Source organism: Nomia melanderi, chromosome 14 (assembly GCF_051020985.1).
Source record: "Nomia melanderi isolate GNS246 chromosome 14, iyNomMela1, whole genome shotgun sequence".
Lineage (NCBI taxonomy): Eukaryota > Metazoa > Arthropoda > Insecta > Hymenoptera > Halictidae > Nomia > Nomia melanderi.
The window spans coordinates 1,654,961-1,676,110 of NC_135012.1; the positions used below are offsets into that span (position 1 = coordinate 1,654,961).

At 52.9% G+C, this 21,150-nt stretch overlaps 1 protein-coding gene across 14 annotated transcripts in view; it reads right to left on the minus strand.

Moving 5' to 3' along the window:
* Positions 1-21,150, minus strand: part of Lar (tyrosine-protein phosphatase Lar) — a 376,216-nt gene that overhangs the window by 26,881 nt on the left and 328,185 nt on the right. For all 14 annotated transcript variants that reach the window (XM_076373806.1, XM_076373803.1, XM_076373804.1 and 11 more), the window contains 2 exons: positions 10,995-11,177; positions 315-425 (listed from right to left, as the gene is read on the minus strand). In XM_076373806.1, the coding sequence (XP_076229921.1) occupies positions 315-425; positions 10,995-11,177 (294 nt within the window). The remainder of the gene's footprint in view (positions 1-314; positions 426-10,994; positions 11,178-21,150) is intronic.

Here is a 21,150-nt window from a genome sequence, read left to right on the forward strand (position 1 = left end):
CGCTCGCCAGCGTTTGGGAAGAGAATGCTTCGATTTCACGTGACGCGAATTTCGGGGCAGTCGACGCTAGTCCCGCGTCACCGCAAGAAATGTCGTGTCCCCGGTGTAACGTTTGCAATGCGATTCCACGCGCGCGTATCCTTTGTGCCCCGTCAACTCCGTTTAATTACGTTGCATTAATTTTAATTACAAACAGGAAAACGACTGACTTTGCCGGACCAAGCCGGCGGGACTAGCGTTCCCTTCCCGTAATGAATTTGTTAAAGCGTCCGCGACAGCGATAAGAATCCCAGAGACTCCTGTGTGTCCCGTACCTTTCACGTATAACATGGCCGACTTGGAATACTCGGTGCCGACGGAGTTATTCGCCACGCATTCGTACGTCCCTTGATCCCTCTCCTCGGATCTGGTGATTTGCAGCGCTCCTGTAACAGAAAACCGAGAATCCTCTGAAAATCAGGCAGTCGCAGCTCATAAACGGCTTTCATAATAGATCGACAAGCGAACGTACACCGAGAGAAACGAATTCTATCCCCGAGAATCGTTTCGCGAACGGCCTCGTTGCATTTTAATTCGATCGTTCCCTCTGAAATTCGCCCAGGAAACCGTCTCGACGTACTCCTGGTGCCGTCGATGAAACTTTGAAACCCCCGGGGGGAGGGGCCGCCGGCCTCCGCGTTTCAACCTCATCGACGGAATCGTCCGCGATAAACACGAACATCTAGAATTCGACGGAGCGCGACCGCGCGGAAGCGTTACGCGGTCTTCGCCGTTCTTTCGTTTCGTTTTTCCATCGCTAATTGAGTTGGTAACGGGTCGAGGAACGCGGCGGGTGAAGTGGCGCGGAAGCACCCCGTCCAGAGAGAGAGGGTTGGGAATCCGTTTCAAAGCCCCGTTGCGAGCCCCCGTCTATTCCACTTTCAGTTTGACCCGGCCGGTTCCGTGCGCGATTTCCATGATGCATCAAGCCCCTTAGCACGATACCACGATGATGAACTGGCTGTTACGAGGCGTGTGATTATCTCCGTAGACGTCACTCCTTCGGTATAATTCAGCCCCCTCGGATCTCCGCCTCCCGTATCTTCCCCCCGCGCGCCCAGTTTCACGACTTCCGACTTCGGTTTACCGCCCCCTAAGGTTCGCTAAGTAAACACGACGGATCGACGGGGATGGTTTTCCGTCGATCGCTCTTCAGACTCGCCGCCGAACGATAATTAATAAGGATAATTAATGGCCGGGGAGGGCGAGCCGGTTCTCCTCGAACGGGAGATCGAATCGGGCGAGGTTTTTCGCCCGAATTCTCGTTATTCGTTGCTGCTGGAAGCCGGTTTAAATATTTCCCTACTAGTCCGGCTACCCTATGGATTTATACGGTTTCGTAGTGAACGTGACTTCGACGGGAGCGCGAGAGAGAGAGAGAGAGAGAGTGAGGCGGAGTGGAAGAGGGTGGACCTAGGAGGACGGGCGAAGGGGTCGAGGGCAGAAAACACTCCATCACGAGCGAGAAGCCGAGGTGGTTTGATATCACGTACGATCGGAATACATAATCGAGCCTCATCTACAATTTCCAGTAAGCTGACCAGGAAGGAACGCGTGGTCATATTGTTATCCCATCCAGTCACGTGCACGTTGTTAGCGTGGCTGTGAAAAACTCGGATTGCCGTGAACGGCCGGCCGCCCGGAAACCGTTGCTCATCCTTTCCTTGCGCTCTGCCCTTCCCTCTCGTCTCGATACCGAAACGAGGATCGAATCGAGCGTTCCGCTCCGAGGGGGAGGAACACCTTTGATTATTCACCGCGCGTTCGCCGATCGGTCGCGCGTTCCGGCGAGCCGCCAGCGGCTAGAACGTGGCGAAAAACGCGCGAGAGAGAGAGGGAGAGCGAGAGAGGGAGCGAGCGGGCAACGCGTGCGTTTAATGCATCGCTCGACGTATCGGTAATGAAAGCAGAAAACGCAAGATCGTGGGACCACGGCAGCAAGGGCAATTAGATGCCCGACGCGGCCGATTAGAAAGGTTCTTTATGAATTCAGAATAATCATCGTCGCACGCGAGCCTCACTCTCGCCGTTGTTGTCGGCAGTTCCCTGGGCGAATTTTATCGCGTCTTCACGGCTTCGACTCGGAACAACGACGTTCCACCTGTGTACCCGGTCTATCTAAGCCGCCGACGATAACGGAGCTGCGCGCGAGGGGCTTTCCTCGCGTGGACATTGGAAATTGAATGAAGATGAGTATCTACTGCGCGGTCGTTTCATCGTGCTGAACTTGCGATGGAACGACGGACTATATTATCAATGGAAGGAGAATATTCTTTCAAGTTTCATCTCAATACAGCACTTAACTCTGGGTTCACTGACATTTTTATATACCTATCTCTACCGACACGGGTCAATCTGAGTTACGAACGGAATCACACGTTTCCTTTGAGAAACAATTTCAAAAACGAAATCGTTATACACAATGATCTTATAAATGAAACTACGAGATGTATGGATAAAAGTCAGTACAATTGATTACAAAGTGATACGGTAAACCTAGTGTTAAAGACTTTAAATCAGCATCCAAGCGAATTCCCAAGATCGATTCTACTCGAATGAAATAAGGATACTCCTCCAAGTTTCATCTCAACGATTAGATCTTTCAAAAAGGTGAACCCTAGAAGGTGGTCCCCGACAGTTAGCAAACATCCAAGGTAAATTTCAGTGTACGGAAAATCGGCTGCTTTGCCGCGACAATAACGGGGAGCGTTTTTTTATCAAGACCGCGTTTCAGCTGTCAGAAGGCAAGAAGGGAATGTTCGGAGTCCCTCCTCACGAGGACAGGCTGGCGAACGGGTGCGTTTCGCCTGCATAAATATGTACAAAGATATCGAGCTCCTCGCGTAGGAGACAGAGCGTGGGAGGAGGGACAGGGAGCAACGAACGCGCAGGCGGGAAGCGCCGAAACTATTTGTGTGTTTACCCGTCGATATTGAAATATCTTTCCTTATATTTAATATTACGAGTGGTAAACGCGAAATGTACACGCGCGGTGTGCAGCGACTCGTACTTTATTCACTATCGCCTATTTCCCCTGCCATTCGTTTCCCTTTGCCCCCGTCGAGCGCTCGCACTCGCGCGCGCGCGCGCCGCGGCGAGATACAGCAGGAAGGGAATACAGATAGAAACCGATGTGGGCGATGACTTCGAAAGACGGGGCCGCGCATCGTTCGTTCGATTCGATTGAGATAGAATGCAAACAGAAAATATGTTTACCCCGAGGCTACAGTCTGCCGCCCAGCTTTCTCCCGAGGTCCTCTATCCAGCGCTTTTCTTTCCCCGTTATTTCCGCAGCATCGTTGAAAACGGAGACAAGATTTTGTTACGACCGGCCGCGCGCACGCGTTCCCCGTAATTAATACACGGACTACAGCGAAGTAGACATATCGACCGCGGTACAAAAGTCAATTATAATTATCGGGAAGTTATTCACGCGCGGCGGGGCTCGAACCGCGCGTAAAGAGGCGAAAGAGAAGCGAGAAAGAGAGCGAGAGTTGGCCGGCGCGGTTCGTGTACCGTTGCATTCCCAGCGGGCTACGTTCGATTCAGTCAAAATACAAACGGAAAATATGTTTACGTTGGACCCCGTACTTGCGCCGACCACTTCTGGCCGCGTCGTTTCGTCCCGGGAACGGTGCTCTGCATGGAAATGCTGGAATACCGCGCTCGCTACCGCGTTTCACTCGGTAAGTGATTTCGCGAATGACGGAGCACACTCGACCCGGCCGATACTAATTTCTTTCGACGGCCCGGGAACGGTTTCGAGTGTCGCGCCGGTTAATTCCGCCGGGTATTCGCGTGCCTCTTCTCATCCCGCCATTCGCGGAGAGACGGAACGACTCGATCGGCCCCGTTTCTCCGCGGAAAACGAAGGAAATTTCCGGGCGCTGCGACAAACGTTTGCGTTTCGGTTCGTCGAGAGGCTGCGGGGGAGGAACGGGGGCCCGGGCAGGGCGCATTAACGTCAGATGCGTCCCGGTTCGCTGATATAAGAGAGAATGGCGGGAGAGACGGGAAGATTATGCGGGCATGAAACGTCTTTCGCGAGGATTCGAAGCAGTCGCGTCGGTTCCCGAATGCGTTCCGCCAGAAAGGAAATCGAATTACCCGTTGACGTTCCCACACCGCCCTGTCGTTCCTATTCGCGAGCAATGAAACGAGCCGTTAATTGTATGCATACGTAGCTTGCGCGTTGCTTTCCGTCGCGCCATGGTACGCGGGCCGAATTCCAATGAAAATTTCTCGACGAATCCTCTGACAGCCTCGACAGACGGTTTTTCTCCAAGGTTTTGTAACGTTACATATGTTAGAAAATTACGAAGCGTAGATGGAAATCCTCGATACGAGCGTGCGTTGCGGGAGTTCCGAGTGCACGAGCGTTTGTGCATTGCCAAGAGATTGCTCGGAGTTGAGCGAACAAGGCAGTTTGCCTTCAATCAGCGAGAGAGCATTGTGAGAGCTAGATGACTAATTTATTCAATGAATCGTACAATATATCGAATATCAAACTGCACAAGTTCGCTGCAAAGGAAGTGGCTCTCGGTCGGCTCTCGACCCGCAAACAATCAAAACCCCTGTTTCTCGGTGATCGAAGCATCGCGCGGAATTCACGAAAAAAATACCTCCAACGGTAAACTCTTGATACTCCTCTCTCCGTGCAGAATCGTCCGGATGAATTTCCATCGAGGTTGTCGCGCGCGGCGATCTTCCTCTCGGCTCGATCCCCGCGAAAAGGCAAGAATATAAGCGGGCGAGCAAGGTAACTTACTCAATCCCCCTTCGTGCGGAGCCCGGCGGCGTCATAAGTCAACCCCCGCGGGTAAAGGGTGGTCTAATGTGCCGTGGGGTGGTTCACCGGAGGGACAGGGGAACGGGAAACACGGCGGAAAAGGAGATCGCGAGTCTCTATAGCAGCGTAACGTGTCGGGCAAAGGAACGAGCGGCGGGTCGTCGCTATAAGAGTGGACGGCGCTGTCGGGAATTTCAGTGCGCACAGGTGTTAAGACGTGCTCGTTTCACCTCGGGCTTGTTTCGAACTTTGCCCTTCTTCTCCGCGACCGGGGGTGAAACTTTGGCCGAGGATATTTTACGAATGTCGGTGGAAGGGGGCTGGTTGAAACGTTAAACATCCGGGAGAGAGCTAGCGCTGCTTAAAAAGCATCGGGCAGCTCCGTTTTAGCCCGGACGAGTTCTCGCAGGGCGTAACACGATTTTACGATCCGTGTGCCGGATTAGAGGCGGCCGTGTCGTACGATTATCGAGGAGGGCCGGCACGGAGGGACGAGAGACATCGTAAATAACGCGTTTCGCGATTTCGTAGCTCTCGTTCCGTTCGCCGGGCGGGCGGTAAGCTGCGTACCGGGCCACGGTTATTACGACGATTTCCGAGGTTCCCGCGTTTCCCTTCTCTCGTGCATTCCTGCATTATCGTTACGGACAATTACAGAAGTTTCGAAACGATCGGGATATTATGCTGGAATTAAGAGGGGAATAGGCGCGCGCGCGCAGCGTGGCTGCAGCGAAGAAACGGGCGATAAGAGGCCAGTCTAAAAGAACGAACGAACGAACGAAACCCCGTGAATCCCAGGGCAGGTGTTAAGCACCGGTGGGTAGTACCTCCGGGCTTGTTTCGAAGTTCCAGCCCTGCTCATCAAGCCTCGCAGCTTTAATGCTGGAAATTTTATGAGTGTTGACGAAGCGTTAACTGCCCTCCCACGCTTTTACTTTATCCACCGTATCCCGTTTTCCCTCGCTTTCGCTGGCAGCCCTCCGCCTTTCCCGCCTTCCTCCGTTCCTCCCCGCGGCTTTACGGTCGAGAAGCGCAAAATATAATTTAATGATTCTCGATGCGTTAAGCCTTCGCCGGGTCGGTTTACCGCGTAATTACGCGAGTCGCGGTCCTTTGTGCCGGTTTTCGGGCGGTTTCTCGGTTCTCGAACGCGACGTAACTCGACGCTCGATAGGTGGTTTAGGTTGCGCTGTCTTCTCGTAAACGTTACCAAAGGACTAATGAAACGTTAAATTGGTTTATTTCGCGTGCCGGGGAATCCGCGGGAGTTTAATTCTCTTCAATTATCGTAAAGTGCTCGACGCCGAGCAAAGCGGCCGTTATTTTAATACGCCGCGCCGTGTCGCCGCGCGACCTCTCGCTGCCCGGTTGCCCGGCAGGCCGCGCTGCCTGTGTCTAACTTTAATTAATTTGTCTCGTTTGCGCGATAAACGGAAATGGAGATTCGCGACCGCATTGTCCGGCCGCGTAACGCCGCCTATCCTCTTTTCCGTTTCCCGCCGCCTTTTGTTCCCAACGCGCCGCAAAGAATTTCGGAATTACATTTCCCTCGGCACCGGCGCCGCGCGTCCCGCCGAAAACCGTGCTTTCACCTCCGCGCCGACCCTATGTTTTCGTTGATTTTCGATGCGACCGTTCCTCTCTGCCGAGAACAATATGCGCGCGCGTGGCCGCACGCCGTCGAAACTTTTCATCGGGGCAGCTCCCCTTTCCATTGACTCTGGATGGCGTTTCGCGAAATTTAACAACAATAACGCGAACCCGGCACGGTTTAACACGGTTCCGGGCGCCGGTTCGCAGTAACCGGATACACACGCGGCGTGTCTCACTTAAACCGAGCGTATTAATCATTTCGATTGTCCTCGAAGACACAAAAACGCTTCGAACTGGCGTTCAGAGTTGATCAAAGAGAGAAATACGGATAACGACGCGTCGACGGCACTGGAATTGTGTTCCTCGGTTACTCCTTCGATGCGTCATTGTCTCATTATTCACCCCGTACATTTTTCCTCGACATCGATCATCCTATTCTAATTTCCCTCTAACAATTCAGAAAGCGGCAGTCGTGTACCGCAGCAGTCGCCGCGTCAAGATACTCTAATTCAAACGCGACCGTACACGCTCTCGCATTACCGATGTAAATTGCCGGTACGCGTAAGTACTTTCCCGAATGAACGCAAACAATGACTGCTGCCGCTTGTAACAATAACCCTGTAGATAATGCAGCAGCCCCATGAAAATTTCAACCTTCGAGCCAACACCCCGTCGCAATGGGAAAGCCGGAGCAGTTGTCGGCGAATTTAATTTCTCGAGAATTTGAATAACGCGTACGTCGTCGACGGACTGGTTTTTCCTTGGCCCGACAACCTCCGCCGCCGCCGTCGCCGCTGCGCCTCCTCAAATGCCGGCTTCGCAAAAACCTTGGACGGAGGCGAACAGGCGGGCTAGCTTCGTTAACGCGCGAGCTGCCTTACGACTTTTAGTCGTTAAACGTGTTACTATCCGTGACGCTTGGCAACACTTTGTCTCTCTCTCTCTCATTCTCTCTCCTTTCTTCATCCTGCTAGCTACTACACCCCCGCTGTTTCTCGTACCATCCATTTTCTTTTCGCGGAAGTTAGTACGCGGGATACACGCGCTCGCGCGGGGAGGAAGTACATTGCCCCTCGTCGTGTACTTTTTGCGATACATTAAGCCGTATATTTTATGGGATATACGTAGCTCGAGCGCGGTGCCGTATGGCGGCGGCATACGCCTTCTAACGGTATTGACGGGGGCGGCGAGGGTCGCGGGAAGCGAGGAGTCGAGGGCGGGCTGCCGCGAAGACACGCGAATAACGTTAAGGGAGCGAGCGAGTGACTGATGCGACTAGAGGGGAATGCTTTCCGCTTCGAGCTTGTCATTCTGCCCACCCCTCGGGCCCTTATTCCCATCCCCCAGTCTTCGCCGACGCATATACCTGGGTCACGATTCCATGCCGACGCATCTGTTGCGACGCAGGAACGCCGTGGCCACGTAATGCCGGAGCAGGATGTTAACGACACTTTGAACGCGTTGTCGCGGGATTTTTGGCTTGTTCTTTGACCACCACGATATTGGGCGGTTTCGGTAGTTAGTATAGATGTTGCTAGTGTTGTTTAGTAAATCGGACGTTTCTGTTTCGTCAGATGTTCCGAGATGCAACCGTGTGAGCCCTGGATTTCAAGGTTTTCGTAGTTAATACTTAGCAGGTTGCTGTAAGTTAAAAACGTTTCAAATCTGTACCGTTTAAAGCAAGTAAGGTTGAAAATCTGTTAGAAGAAAGAATAGAATTCATTATTCTAGGATGATAAATTGCATAAATCGTCTCGGATGTGTCAGTTTTGTCAATTAATTTCGTTTCACGGGTTACAGATTCATACTTCGTGAACATCCTCTTTCTTTCGATGTTCTCGCGATTCTAGGAGGATTTTTATTACTCCCACTCATCGAACATATGGGGTTGGAGGTCCGCTGACGGTATAAGATCGAATTTCCGGGAAGAGTGCCGCTTTTGGCAAGGTTCCCCTCGCGAGAATCCTCGATAAGATGGCTGCGAACGCGGCGTAGACGACGACGGACCCGAGACGCGGCGACACGGCGACGAGCACGCACGCGATATCCCCGTTTATACGTGCGATGCATACGGCAGCAGTTGCTCGGGCGGTAAGATCGACGAACGTGCGACTACTATGCTATAGTCGGGCACACGTGGCGGTCTGCACCGGGTACACAGGTGAAACCCGGTTCAGCCGCGTGTATGAGTTCGGGTCGCATGTGTGCGACGGCTCGAAGAAAAGCGGCGACTGGCTCCGTTTAAGAGAGAACGTTCGATTGAACCCTTTTGTTTTCTATTTTTCGATCAGCCGAGGGTCTGCGATATTGGTAAGGATTTTATTTGATGGTTCCCTCGAGGACAGACCTTTCCATGCGATGCAATAAACGATGCAAAACTAGATAACGCTCGGATATGCGTCGGGTGAAAGGTAATACCGAATAAAAAACACGCGCCGGTAAACGTATCTTATAATCCTTTTATCGCGTGCATTCGTAATCTCCAAAATTCAGCAGCACCGAGTGGTACAAACGACATAAAGTACCGTGACAAACGCGTGCTCTAGTTTTATCACTGCAGCGACTCGGCTCTTCAAATTTTTGCCCGCTATGAACATTTCAAGGCAGATCTGAGTTAAGTCTGATTTAGCGATAAACTCGGCTGGCAAAAAGGAACTGCGACGATAGAGTCTACAATCGGGAAAAACCGTTAACTCATTCCGTCCGGCGAGCAATTTCTCTTGGAAAAAGTTCCCCTTTTATCGACGACATCTTCAAAGAATAATGTAATTAAGTTTCTCAGAAACATCGTTGAATTATCTAAGAAATATACATGCTCGCACGGGTGCAACGTTAACATATCCGTTAAAGGAAGTACCGCTAGTAAACCGTTTCATTCGGGAGATCCCCGTGAAACAAGCACGCCGGGGCGAAACGGGTTGAACTGCACATTTGCCCGGAACGCTCAGCATCGGATCGTTCCGTCGGCGAACGGTTAATCGGTGCAAGGTTGTCTTTCAATGTCTGGCTCCGTGGGCGTCGGGAATCGGTCCGTCGAGCCGTCGTCGCCGGCGAGTGCGCGGGTCATAACGAATTTTATGGGGAACTCTGTACTCGGAATACGCGCGGATGTATGCATAACGCATGCACGTACACGTAACCGGGTGTACGATACAGGCGAACGATACCGGCGGTGTATGCAGCCGGCTTTCCTGCATCTAATGTACACTTTTCACGTCGCGGCAAACTGCGCCGGCCGCCGTAAAGATAGTCGGGCAAGTGCACGCCGGTATTACGTGACGTGCCGCTCGATAATGATACCGCCATTGCGATAAAAACAAAGTGAACGTTCTACATACACGTACTTACACGCACGCGCACGTACACCGGTGGCGTGAGCAGTGTGGGAGCACAGCGCGGCGAGCTAGCCGCCACGGAAAAATAATGATAATAGGTTACATCGTGCGTTAGCGAAACAACTTTCGCTATATAGAAAACCGTGCCCGTCCGCGCCGCTCGTTCGTTTGCGCCGTTATCGCGAATTATATTTCGCGAATCGCGACTCCTCATTAACGTCCAGATCTGTCGCCGGCATTTTATTTTTTCATTCTGCGCGGTGAAACACACTCGCGACGCGGTACGGCGCGGCGTAGCGCGCGGAGCAAGAATTCAGCCGGGCGCTCTCGTCTCCGGCTTCCTCGCTCTTTTTTCTGCCCCCCATTGTTTCGTTTCTCCATGCAGCACGCGTTCTCGAGTGCGCCCGATGAAACGGCGCTCGAATTTACCGGGAGTTCGTTCGTGCTTTCGCGGTCGATCGGAAGATCGTTTCATCGGGTTCGTTAAACCTGGGCTGCGTGGGGTCGATCAGGAACGCGTCGGTCACGCGTCGCGTGCCGGTACACGCGGCGAATAACGCCGGGGACCGTTTGCCGGTATCAGAGGAACGGGTGTTCGAGGCGGATTTTATCGGTTCCCGATCGATCCGCGGACGTCGCTCACGGATCGGGACTGAAACGGAGTTAGTTGGCAGGATCTTCGAACGGTTTTTCGGTGGGAAGCGTCGATGATATCGATCCTCGCGCGCGGCCAGACACGCGGTGCTCGTTCCGCGAGCAGACCAGGTGCGCCTCTCGGCAAACGAGATGAATGTGCTGGATGTTCCCGTATCGCGTGACCACTCGATCAACGCTGCCGCGGGTTGACAGTGACTTACGCACTCTGGCACTCGACGAGATATGACACGCGCCACCGGGCTTCACCCTATTGTTACCTAGCCCACCCGCCGCCCACCCATCGCCATCGTTCCCTTCTACTTCCACCCCCGTGTACCCTGGCCAAACATCTTCGATCTATCCGGCCATCCATATTTTTCTACCCCTCGACCTTTACGCAGTCTCGCGTATCCACTTTAGCCCCGGGACCTCTTTCACTCCTTATAACCGTGCCTTTAATCTTCGTTAATAGACTTTATCTCACGGTGATTTACGCGGTTATTCGCGACTCTTCGAGGAGCCCGGCCGTAGCACACCCTCGAGGAACACTGGGAACAAGGAAGATAATTGGAGGAGGGTGAACGGAGGGCTGATTTACTTACCGGTGTCCAAAACCGTGTAGCGCGGGTTCGCAGTATCGATAGGCAGCATGTCTCGTACCCAGGATATAATGGGGGTCGGCGAACCGAACGCCGTGCAGAGGAGGACCGCGTTGTGACCGGTTTCTACCACCTTGGTTATCGGCGCTTGGGATATCAGTGGGAATCCGTTTGGTAGTTTGTCTCCTGTAACAGAAAGATCAATGCTCGTATTACTGATTAGTCCACAACGGTTGGAACACCGGAATGCTGAGAGGCTCGATGAAAACAAAATTCATACAGGTGAACGCATTAAAAATTGCAATAAGCAATACCCTAAGTCAAACTTCCACGAAGATACTAATCACCAGAAATTTACCAGTTTATGAAACATCAGTGCGCAATCCAGCACAACGCCCGTTCCACTTATAGAAATAATCTGCACCGCCTTAACACTAGAACTACCGAGCATTTAATACGATTAATATGCTAGTCCTGTAAAAATTGTAACAATAGATTACTTTCAGTTTCTTCAGGCATTCATTATAGTACTCAAATGAAACTATTCTTTTTCAAAATAATTTTGAATATTCAATTGCTTAACAAAAAAATCGAAACCAGTCATTTTGATGACTGGTACGGTAGTTCTAGTGTTAACCCTTCACGAGGGTTCTTCGCAATATACAAAACTTCGAACAGATGAAGCTAAATTATATATCAATCGCTTAAATAATTAAAAAACAGAAACTACGCGGTGATCTCTCGCTGTCCAAGTAATTGAATCATCCGTTCGTGACTCAGTCTCGGAAACACGAAAATTTCATCTGGCCGGAACGTCGACATCCGACCGCAAAGGGTTGACAGCACTTAAACCAAAAACAATTAAAAATCACTCAGGGTTTCGACAAATCCCCGACCGCTCGAACGATTCGGCCGGGTTATTCGGGAGCGCGAGGTATGCGGCGTTCGAGGGTCCGGTCGCATGGAAATCGGAGTCCCGATTCGTCGATTACAGGTGATATCTCGGCGCGGCATAGGGGCGCGTCGGGTTTGAAAGTAGCGAGCGGCGCGTGGTTCGCATGGAATCGAGGCCAGGGGTCCGTAGCGCGGACATACCGCGGTCAGTCCCGCGGGATCGAAAGTTAGGAAAAGCCATTGGAACTGGCGAGGATATCCCATTCCCGTTCCCATCTCCCCGGACGAGAAACAGAGGCTCGGCCATCCGGGAAGACGGTTCGCTGATACTGGTAGATGCGACCGGATATACCGGTGTCCGAGCGCTCGAGAATGGAATCAGAATTCAATATACCGGAAAAAGTTCGTAAAACGGTTTATGGAGGCGGGACGGAGGGGGTGGGGGAGGGGGAGGGAGCCGGCCGTGGAAATACCGGGTACGCTCGATACCTCGAAATTTCTATTCTCGGACGCCGGACAAGAAGTCGATCGATTTATCCCCCTTTCTCGCGTATCCCGGCGAGAGTAGGCAACGGCAACTATTCGGGAAGCTGATCAAAAAAATCGCGGGAGCAGAAACGCCGTCCGTTACCCGTTCCGCTCGTTTTTTACTCGCCGCCTTTTATTTCTGCTTTTCTAGAATAATCTTGATTCGGTTCGGGCGGCCGTCGCTCCCGCGGAAAGAAGGATTAATTCGAGTTGTTTTGAGGGGAGAGAGCTCGCTCGCGGAGCTGGATCCGTATTGCCCTTGTTCTTCGCGTAATTACAGCGATACTGCGTTAATCCTTAGGGCGAGCTCGTAGTTAAATTTAAGTTGGAGGATGCCGCACTCGAAGTTCCCGGGGAACTTCGCGCAGTCCTGGTTCCATTTCAATGGGGCTTGTGCGCCGCAAGCCAACTCCCCTCGACAATTTTTCTCTTTTTTTTTCGATAATTAAATCTACCGATAATTGCGTCACGTGGGATTAATTAAAGAGACGTCCCATTTTCGAGGGAAGCACTCCGGGTTCGTCGTTACGCCGGGGAATCTTCGATGGCCACGATAATTGCGAGCTACCGCGGAAAGTGTGTCTATCCGGAGAGCAGGCGCCGGCGTTCCCGACGCCCGTTGCGCCTCGAACGTTATCCGAAATCTGGGAATTGGCTTCGGCGTCGTCCGCGGAATAATTCCAAGGGCCCGCGAACTGGGTGAAAGTTGCCCGAAGACCGGCGATCAAACTGCAATTACCATCGACAGCGGCCGGCGCCGCTCGTGGCGCCCCGTAAATCGCTCTTTTATAATCTCGTCAATTAAAAGAGCAATCGGAACTCGGCCCAGAACTTGGCCCGCCGTCACGACTTTCGCCAAACTTTGATCTAGCCGTCTCTCCTCCCGGCTTGTAAATACATTTTAAGTCAGACGAACCCGCGGGGGTGGACGGGGCGCGAGAGGACGGGAACCTGTTGGATAGCTTTCGGGATCCATCGCGTGTCAGTGAATCGAGCACGGTGAACTTTTCGAATAAACGAGGCTTCGAGTGGTCTACGCAACGACTCCGGCTCGTGATTTTTATCGGGCTTATTCGAACCTCGACGACTCTATGGTTTCTGGCACGAACGATGTGTTTCCTGCTCAAGTGTACATACATACATACATACGCGCGCGCGCGGAGCGCGTCAATAAACCGTGCCACCTAAATTCGCTTGTAAACCGTGTGTCCTATGAAAAATTGTTTCCAACGAAGTTACTCGCTGCTCCGGGAGCTTGATATTCGAACGACTATTCCCCGAAACACTTTTTGCGCGCAACAAACGATTCGCAAATTCAATTTGCCTGGTGCAATTAAATGATTCGCACTGTACAGGGTAAAGGGTAGAAAAATCGCGAGACAGAGGAGACGATAGGAGAGGAGAAAGGAGTATCCGTTTCAATTAAAACGATATCGTTGACCCATAAAAATTGAAAACAGGAGCGCTTGCTGCTCGAACTCGGAAGAAAACGTTGACCCACATAAATTCCACAAAATACGCCGAAAGAAAACCAGCGGAGTGGGAAGGGGGCGAGAGAGAGAGAGAGAGAGAGAGAGAGAGAGAGAGAGAGAGAGAGAGAGAGAGAGAGAGAGAGAGAGAGAGAGAGAGAGAGAGAGAGAGAGAGATCCATCGGGGAGAAACGTCCGCCATAAATCTCTGCATAACTTTAAACACGCGCAAAACGATGTTTCCGCTTTCTTGCTTCGGGATAGCTTGTTGCATTTCACCGACGTCGGACCGGTAACGCGACCGTCGTCTTCCTCTAGGTTTTACAAATTATTCAGAGGCAGGCCTGCAACGAGACTCGAATGAAAGGCGGCGTTTGAATCGGTTTCCGTGAAGACTCACCCCTTCCTCTTTGCCCCTCTGCCGGCATTTCGTAAGGGAAAAGCGGAGGAATCGCAGGAAGATAAGATCGTTTTTCGTTCCGCGACAATGGGACGAGCGAAACCGGCAATTGAGGGAAGCAACGCGAGCGCGCGAGCGAGCGTTCGTCTTTTCCCGATTTTTCCTTCTGCCCTCGTTAACGAGCACAATTAACGCGGCGAAATCGTTGGCGTTTTCGTCGAAAGGTTGCTCGCTCGGCATGGCTCGGCAGCCGGGGAAGCGACGAAGCTCGGTAAACCCGTTGAATTCTGTCAGATTCAGCCGAGAGACCGGCGCAACTGCAGCTTCGTCGTCGTCGTCGTCGTCGTCGTCGTCGTCGTCGTGTCATCGCGCCCCGAAGAACTCGCCTCGGTCGTTCTTCGCCCGGTACTTTCAGCCGGATCCTTCTTCCATTGTTTTCTTCTACGGCGTGGCTTCTTTTGTCCTCGTTATCGTTCGAGTTATCCGGCAGGGCGGCGCCAATTATATCGGCGACCGTGAGCGTTCACGGGCGACAATAGAAATCGCCCACAGACTTTCCTGCCGCCCTTTCCCCCGGGTTCCCTCCGCGCCCTAACCCTTCTTACTCGCGACAAACAATTCCTACCCTCGCCCGCTGCTTTTACCAACCACCACCGGTGACAATACAACCGCCGGCGACCAGGAATCTACCATCTACCCCCGTAAACCCATTGTCCCTGTCGATTCCCGGATCGCTTCTCTTTGCCTCGCCGCGTTCTTCCGGCTGGAACCGTTCGCGTTTCTCTAGATTTTCGGCGCTCACGGATTCGCTGATACCGCAGGAATGCGTCGTTGCACGTTGGCATTCCCGGTTTTAATCGGTTCTCGCTCATGTTGTTGTTGTCTGATGGAGATACGGGGTCGACAGCTTGGTCTACGGTTTCTTTTACGACTGCGTTAACATGGCTTTGTCGTTAAGACTTTAGTGATGTTTAGCTTATACTGAAAGTAAACAAATAACATTTACCTCGGTCGAATTCGGTTTTAAACTTTCATCGTCCGATAGGATATTATACAGCGAGCGAATCGTGACGCAGCTACATGGCACAGCTTAAAAACGGATCATCTTATCTGCCAAAGTTTTAATTCGATTAGGTAGAATTACTGAAAGTTCCTCTATCCGCTCCATCGCAGATATACCAGTTGCCTGTTAGGCTTTTGACTAGAATCACTCGAGTTCCTTCAGATTTCAGGGACTTCGGTGTTCACCGATTCTACGATCCTGGAATTCGCCCTTCTAAGACGGCATTTCTGGTTTCGACTGGGTCTTGCTCGATAGTCCCACGTAGACTTCGATCGAGCCGTTCGCGAACCGCGTCACGGAAATTCGCGCAGCCCCGAAGACGACTGGAACGACTTCGCAGACTGTTGGTCCATAGACCGTCGCCGAAGAACACGATAACGAGGATGCGATTACATCGGGGGACTCGTTTGTGCGTCGCTTTCACGGCGACTTTCGTTCGCTTTCGGAGTCACGTCCCAGTCCAGTGACGCTTAACCGACCGGCAATTCGCGACCAGGAATCACCCGAGACAAATTATCGATTCCCTTTCTCCTTTTTCGCATCGTGATTCCCTCAACTTTCCTTTTTGCTTCATTTTCGCTTCCGAAAAGGTTCAACCCTTTGCTATCGAAACCTCGTTCGCTGTGAACGTTCATCGTTTTATAATAACAAATGGATGGCGTTCCTCAAGTTCAATAAGGAATAGGACAATTTCACTTGAATATTTCATTAAAGCAATACACAATACGTACTTCATGAATATCACACTTCACGCTTCTCCAGCGTCGAACAAAACGTCTAACAATTCTTCGTTGAATAGTCAAAACCAGAGTAGCAACTCAGTTCTAATAAAAACGTCTTGATTAGATTGAATGAAGAACGTCATCGCAAAGAGAGAGAGAGAGAGGGGGGGGGGGGGGAGGGGACGAGCATCGATGAAAATTTATCCCCGCTTTTGTTTCTCTCGTTTCGGCTGCTCTCGAACGACTCGAAGCGGCGCGATGGCCACGAATGAATCGCGATCTTCGCGAGACGGCGCGAGCATTATTAAGCAACAGGTGATCGCTTCGCTTCGTTTCGTTTCGGCTCGCCGAGCGTAACACGTATTTTTCGTCGTTCCGAGAGACGCGCGCGGATTTCCCCGGGATTCGAGCTCGAATGAAAAACCGCCGGGGCGTCGGCGGAGGGGCTCGCCGAGCTGCCGCCCCCGCGATCAAAGTTAATGCGAAACGATTCCGAGTCGTCGATCTCCAGAATCCACGGATTTCGGGGATCGGACGGGGGAGCCGGGACGAGTTCCCTAAAATATCGGCGTCGTCGGAACGGAACGGGTCGCGTCCCTGATTCCGGGATCCGTCCCACCCCCGACGTGATACGGAAATAATAACGATCCGACGGCGGCCGTCCGCCTGCCCCCGCGCGCCCCGGCTGCCGGGAATTTAAAAATTGCCGGGCCGCGCATAAATAACGCTTAGGGATCGGGCGGGAAAAAAATAATATACGTCCGCCGGGTGTCCGCGCAACATCTACATTTTGATGGGAAAACGTGACTGGCAGGACGCGCGGTCGAATATTCGAACGTCGAGCAAGAAAGGGAAACGAGGAGAACTGGCAAGAGCGCAAGGGCGGCGGGGCACGGGGAACGGAGGGACGGATAGATTGGCGGCAGAGGAAACGGAAAAAAAGAGAAGAAGAAGAGAAAAATAGAAGTGAAGAGATCGGACGACCTAATTAGAAAAATTTCGCACCCGGTCCGAAATCGATTAAGAGTTCGCCGTGGCTGGCCGAAAGTTGGATCGTTCGCCGCGCGGATATTTCACGGTGAAATATTCCCCGGTAACTTCGCCGGGAAACAAGGAAAGGTTTATGCGGTACCTCGCGGGAGCTTATCCCCGAGGAACTTATCGAGGCGAAAGCGGGCTACGGGCGAACCGCGTCCCGCGTTCGTTGGCTTCGCGACAGACAGCGGCGGCGGCAGCCCCCCGAAGATGTTTCCGCGCGATGAAAATCTTTCCAGAAGCTTTCCAGAGAAAACACCGTCCCCGTGACAAGCACGCACTCTGATAAATCGCAATTTTCTCTTGCTGCCGGTGGCATCGTGCCCGGACAAAGCCTTTTTACCTTTCGTCGCAGCCAGAAAAAGAGCAAGGCGGACCAAAGGAGAGACTGCGAGAGAGAAAGAGAGAGAGAGATAGGCAGCGGAACAGCTCGAGGAACCTTTCGCCGGGACCATTCTGCCAATTTCCTTCGGAGTCTGTTCACCTTAACCGAGCTCTCTCCTCTCTCTCTCTCTGTTCCGAGGTCTGCAGTTCTTTTTTCTCCGGGTTCTCAGGGATCTTTGACGATGGGGCAGCGACCAGGCGGCTGGGTTTCAACTTCCAATCCCCACGGAGACGCGAACGGCCGAGCAGGCCGGCCACTCGGCCGTGGCGAAACACTTGAAAAGTTTCATTCAGAAAAGACGGCCCGGTCGGAGCGACGAAACTGTCTCACGGATCTACGTGGATGGAACGGAGCGAGGAGCACGGAAGAGCAATGTCGACGGAAGTAGAGGAAGCGTCGCGAAAATTTGCGTGGAAGACGTCGAATCGTGGAGTTTGCCGACGTTCCCTCGGCTACGGCCCCGAGGCGAACGGTAGTTCAATTTACGAAGTATTGGCACGGCAGCGGCTGGCTTGCGGTTCGCAACCGATGTTTCTCTACATCGAGAATGGCAGCAGGGGGTGCCGCAACCGTAATTACGTTCGATACGAAACGCCGCGGCATCCAACGCCATTTCCCCGTAGGCCGACCGTCCGCCGCGCTTCCTTTTTTCCTTGCAGCGCGTGCTTCTCCTTCGCGAGATACCGGCGCCCGTAAAACCGGAAGGAATTAAACTCGCATTTTTCACCGTGCCGGGCATTCCGACCACTCGGCGAAATTTCGCTCGTCCCACTCGCCCCGGCCGGCTAAGCGGGCATTAAAAGGTTTCGCGGCGCGGTGACCGGCTTCGACCCACGTCGCGCCGCGAAATTTGTGGCCGGCTGACGACGCGGAAGCGGGAATTAATTCGTCCCTGTCGGTGGCGCGCGGGAGACGGCCCGATAAGGAACGACGCCGATAAACTACACTGGTTAAAATTCCGCGTAAAAGTCCCGTGCAAACGGCCCGTCATAATTCAAGCGTACGGCGGCCGGCGAGGCTTTCCTTCTCGCCGCGTGTGCATAGCAGGAGACGCGCGTGCACGCCGCGTCTTCGAGGGAAATCGATCCGAGGCGGATTGGCTGAGTCCGCGGGAAAATCGCTTCCCCGGTAGACCGGCGTCGAATCCAGACCGGCGAAATAAGCGGCGACGAAATCAGTAAATTGAATCCACGGACGAAAGGAAAAGCGCGCGGAGTTTTCCTTTGACGGGCACGGCGAACACCGCCGCGCCTAATGGATGGACGGATGGATGGTTGGATGGATGGATGGATGGATGGATGAATTTCCCGCGAGTTCACGGGGTGGCAAGGCAACGGGCAGGGAGAAACAGGGCCGCGGAATCGAGCAATTAAAGTTATAAAAGACTGAAAGAAAAGTTGCCTCCCTTCGCTGTCTCGCGCGAGCGTTCGCCGGCAATTTCTGCTCGCAGCGAAGTTTCGCGGCGGCCGTCGTCAATGTGGAAGTCGAATTTTTGCTGTATCCGCGGGAAATAATTAAACTCGTGTCTTCGGTTGCTCGTCAAACTTTCCGCCGGCGGCTTTCTTTTTTTCAACTTTATCGGAGTTTTAATTAACAGATAGGTAACCGGGAAACTTCCTACGGGATGGTCCGCAGCGCAGCGCAGCCTCGAAGGTACCATCCGCGCGCTTCGACGGTCCGTCGTAACGTCGACATTCGGTTAGATCGCGTAACCGTCAATTCTCGATCGTCAGACGAGCCGCGAAAGTCGAGGAACTGAACGCGAATACGGAACGCTGGAAGTTGGAATAACGGTATGGTAACGGAAGCGACGCCGGCAGCAGCAGGTGGTGTAATAGCGAGCGGAGAGGGTCTCGTAATATTCAAGCCACCCCTTCAGGAACGATTCAAGCCAACTCATCTTAACGAGGCCTTGCATCAAGTGGCTCGGTTTCGAGTACCGGCTCTAGGGGATTAGGCTCTAAAGACCAAACTCGTCTCGAATGAGGGACGGAGAGCGGCCGGGCGAGGGTGGGGGGCAGCCCTAAATCGTCTTTTGATCTTGTAATTAATTCCGCACGCGTCACGATTGTCCGGAAGAAGACGCGACCGGTGCCGCGTCCGGTCGATAAAAGAAATAGCCGCGCGCGTGGAGGAGGAAACGGGTGAAACGGGAAGAAAGCTAGCGAGGGCAGGAATGCCGGCCGGTAACGAGGAGAAAATAAAGTGCGCGAGCCCGATGGAGCTTTTCATTTCGACCCGGGTAGTCGATAGCTCTCTTTATACCTCTTAGTTCTTATCAATTGAATCGAAGTCGTGCCTTTATGCATGTTTGATGGAACGACTTACAGGCGGCGTTTGTATTTATTCATCCGATTACAATATCGTGAATATAAAGTACTGTCGGAGATTTATCAACGGAGAATTGATATCGGGAGCCGCGTAAGAGAGCGGCCGGCGAAGGGAGAACGACGCTGGGGGGGATGAAGGGAGGAACGAAGGCTCGTCTGATCGGAAACTCAAAGTTTACCGATGCTTTTTTTTCGCCTCGCTCCCCGCCCCGACTTCGCGGAGCGCGTTTCAATCGCGCTCGCTTTTCAGGAACGCGGTATTCCCGTACCAAGCATTTCCATCAATTAATTATTTCGCCGAGGCTTCGAGGAGATCGTTCAGCACACCCCTCCCCGTTCGGTTCCGCGGGGCAACAGGAATAGAGAGGCGGGCGTATTATGCCGGCGAGCGATCGCTTTAAATTGAAACGGCCATTACTCGCATCACGCTCGCATCGCGGTCGGCATACTTCTCGCTCGAAAATAAATGCGCGTGCCGGGAATGTTTTTATTCGGCCGCGTTCGGCCGGGGGTGTCGGTGTTTTCGAAAGAACCGGCGGACTTCCGAGAGACGTCGGAATACATTACCGCGGGTCACCGTTAAGTGCATTATGCGCTTAATCCGCGGGAACGTGGTCGGAAAGGGAACGAGGCTGAGAGAAAAGATGCTCCGGAGAGTTTCGTTTCCGCGAGAAATGCGGAAACTTTGCGGCCCCCGTCGGGTTTTCCGCGTTCCTGCGCGCGAGACGGGCTACCGGCCGCGCGACGCGTGGCCGGAAGTTCCCTATTGAAAGCCCTTGGCAGCTTTATTTGTCGTGGCCGCTCGAGAAAACCGTACGAGAACCTTTGAGAACGCTCCCCTGTGCTCGGTAGATTTCCCGAGACCCGGGAAATCCCACGAAAATCGCCCAAAGGGTGGCCGGTAACGATTTGCAAACAAGCCGGGAGTCGGTAATACTCGTGTTTGCGTTACGACGTTTTCTTTTCGCGGCGAGACCGGGACCGGTCTGGCCGGTCGCGCGGCCGCTTTGAGCTTTCCTTCAACCGGGACGAAAACAACGCGAAGAAACACGACCGGGACGTCGACGGTGTTTGGCAAAGCGACCGTATAAACGACGCGGACAACGGTTCGACGCGAATTCTTTCCGCGTCCGATAGCGGAATAACGATTTTTCCGAATTCCCATGGAAAAAGGTATAGAGAGAGAGAGAGAGAGAGAGAGAGAGAGGGAGAGAGTGTGTGTGGTAGCCGTGGTTCTAACCAGCGCGAAATTCGAGCGTCAAACATTTCGGCCGACGGATACACGCTCGTAGCGGTGACTCGCGCCATTTATAAACGCGTCTGGCAGAGGCAG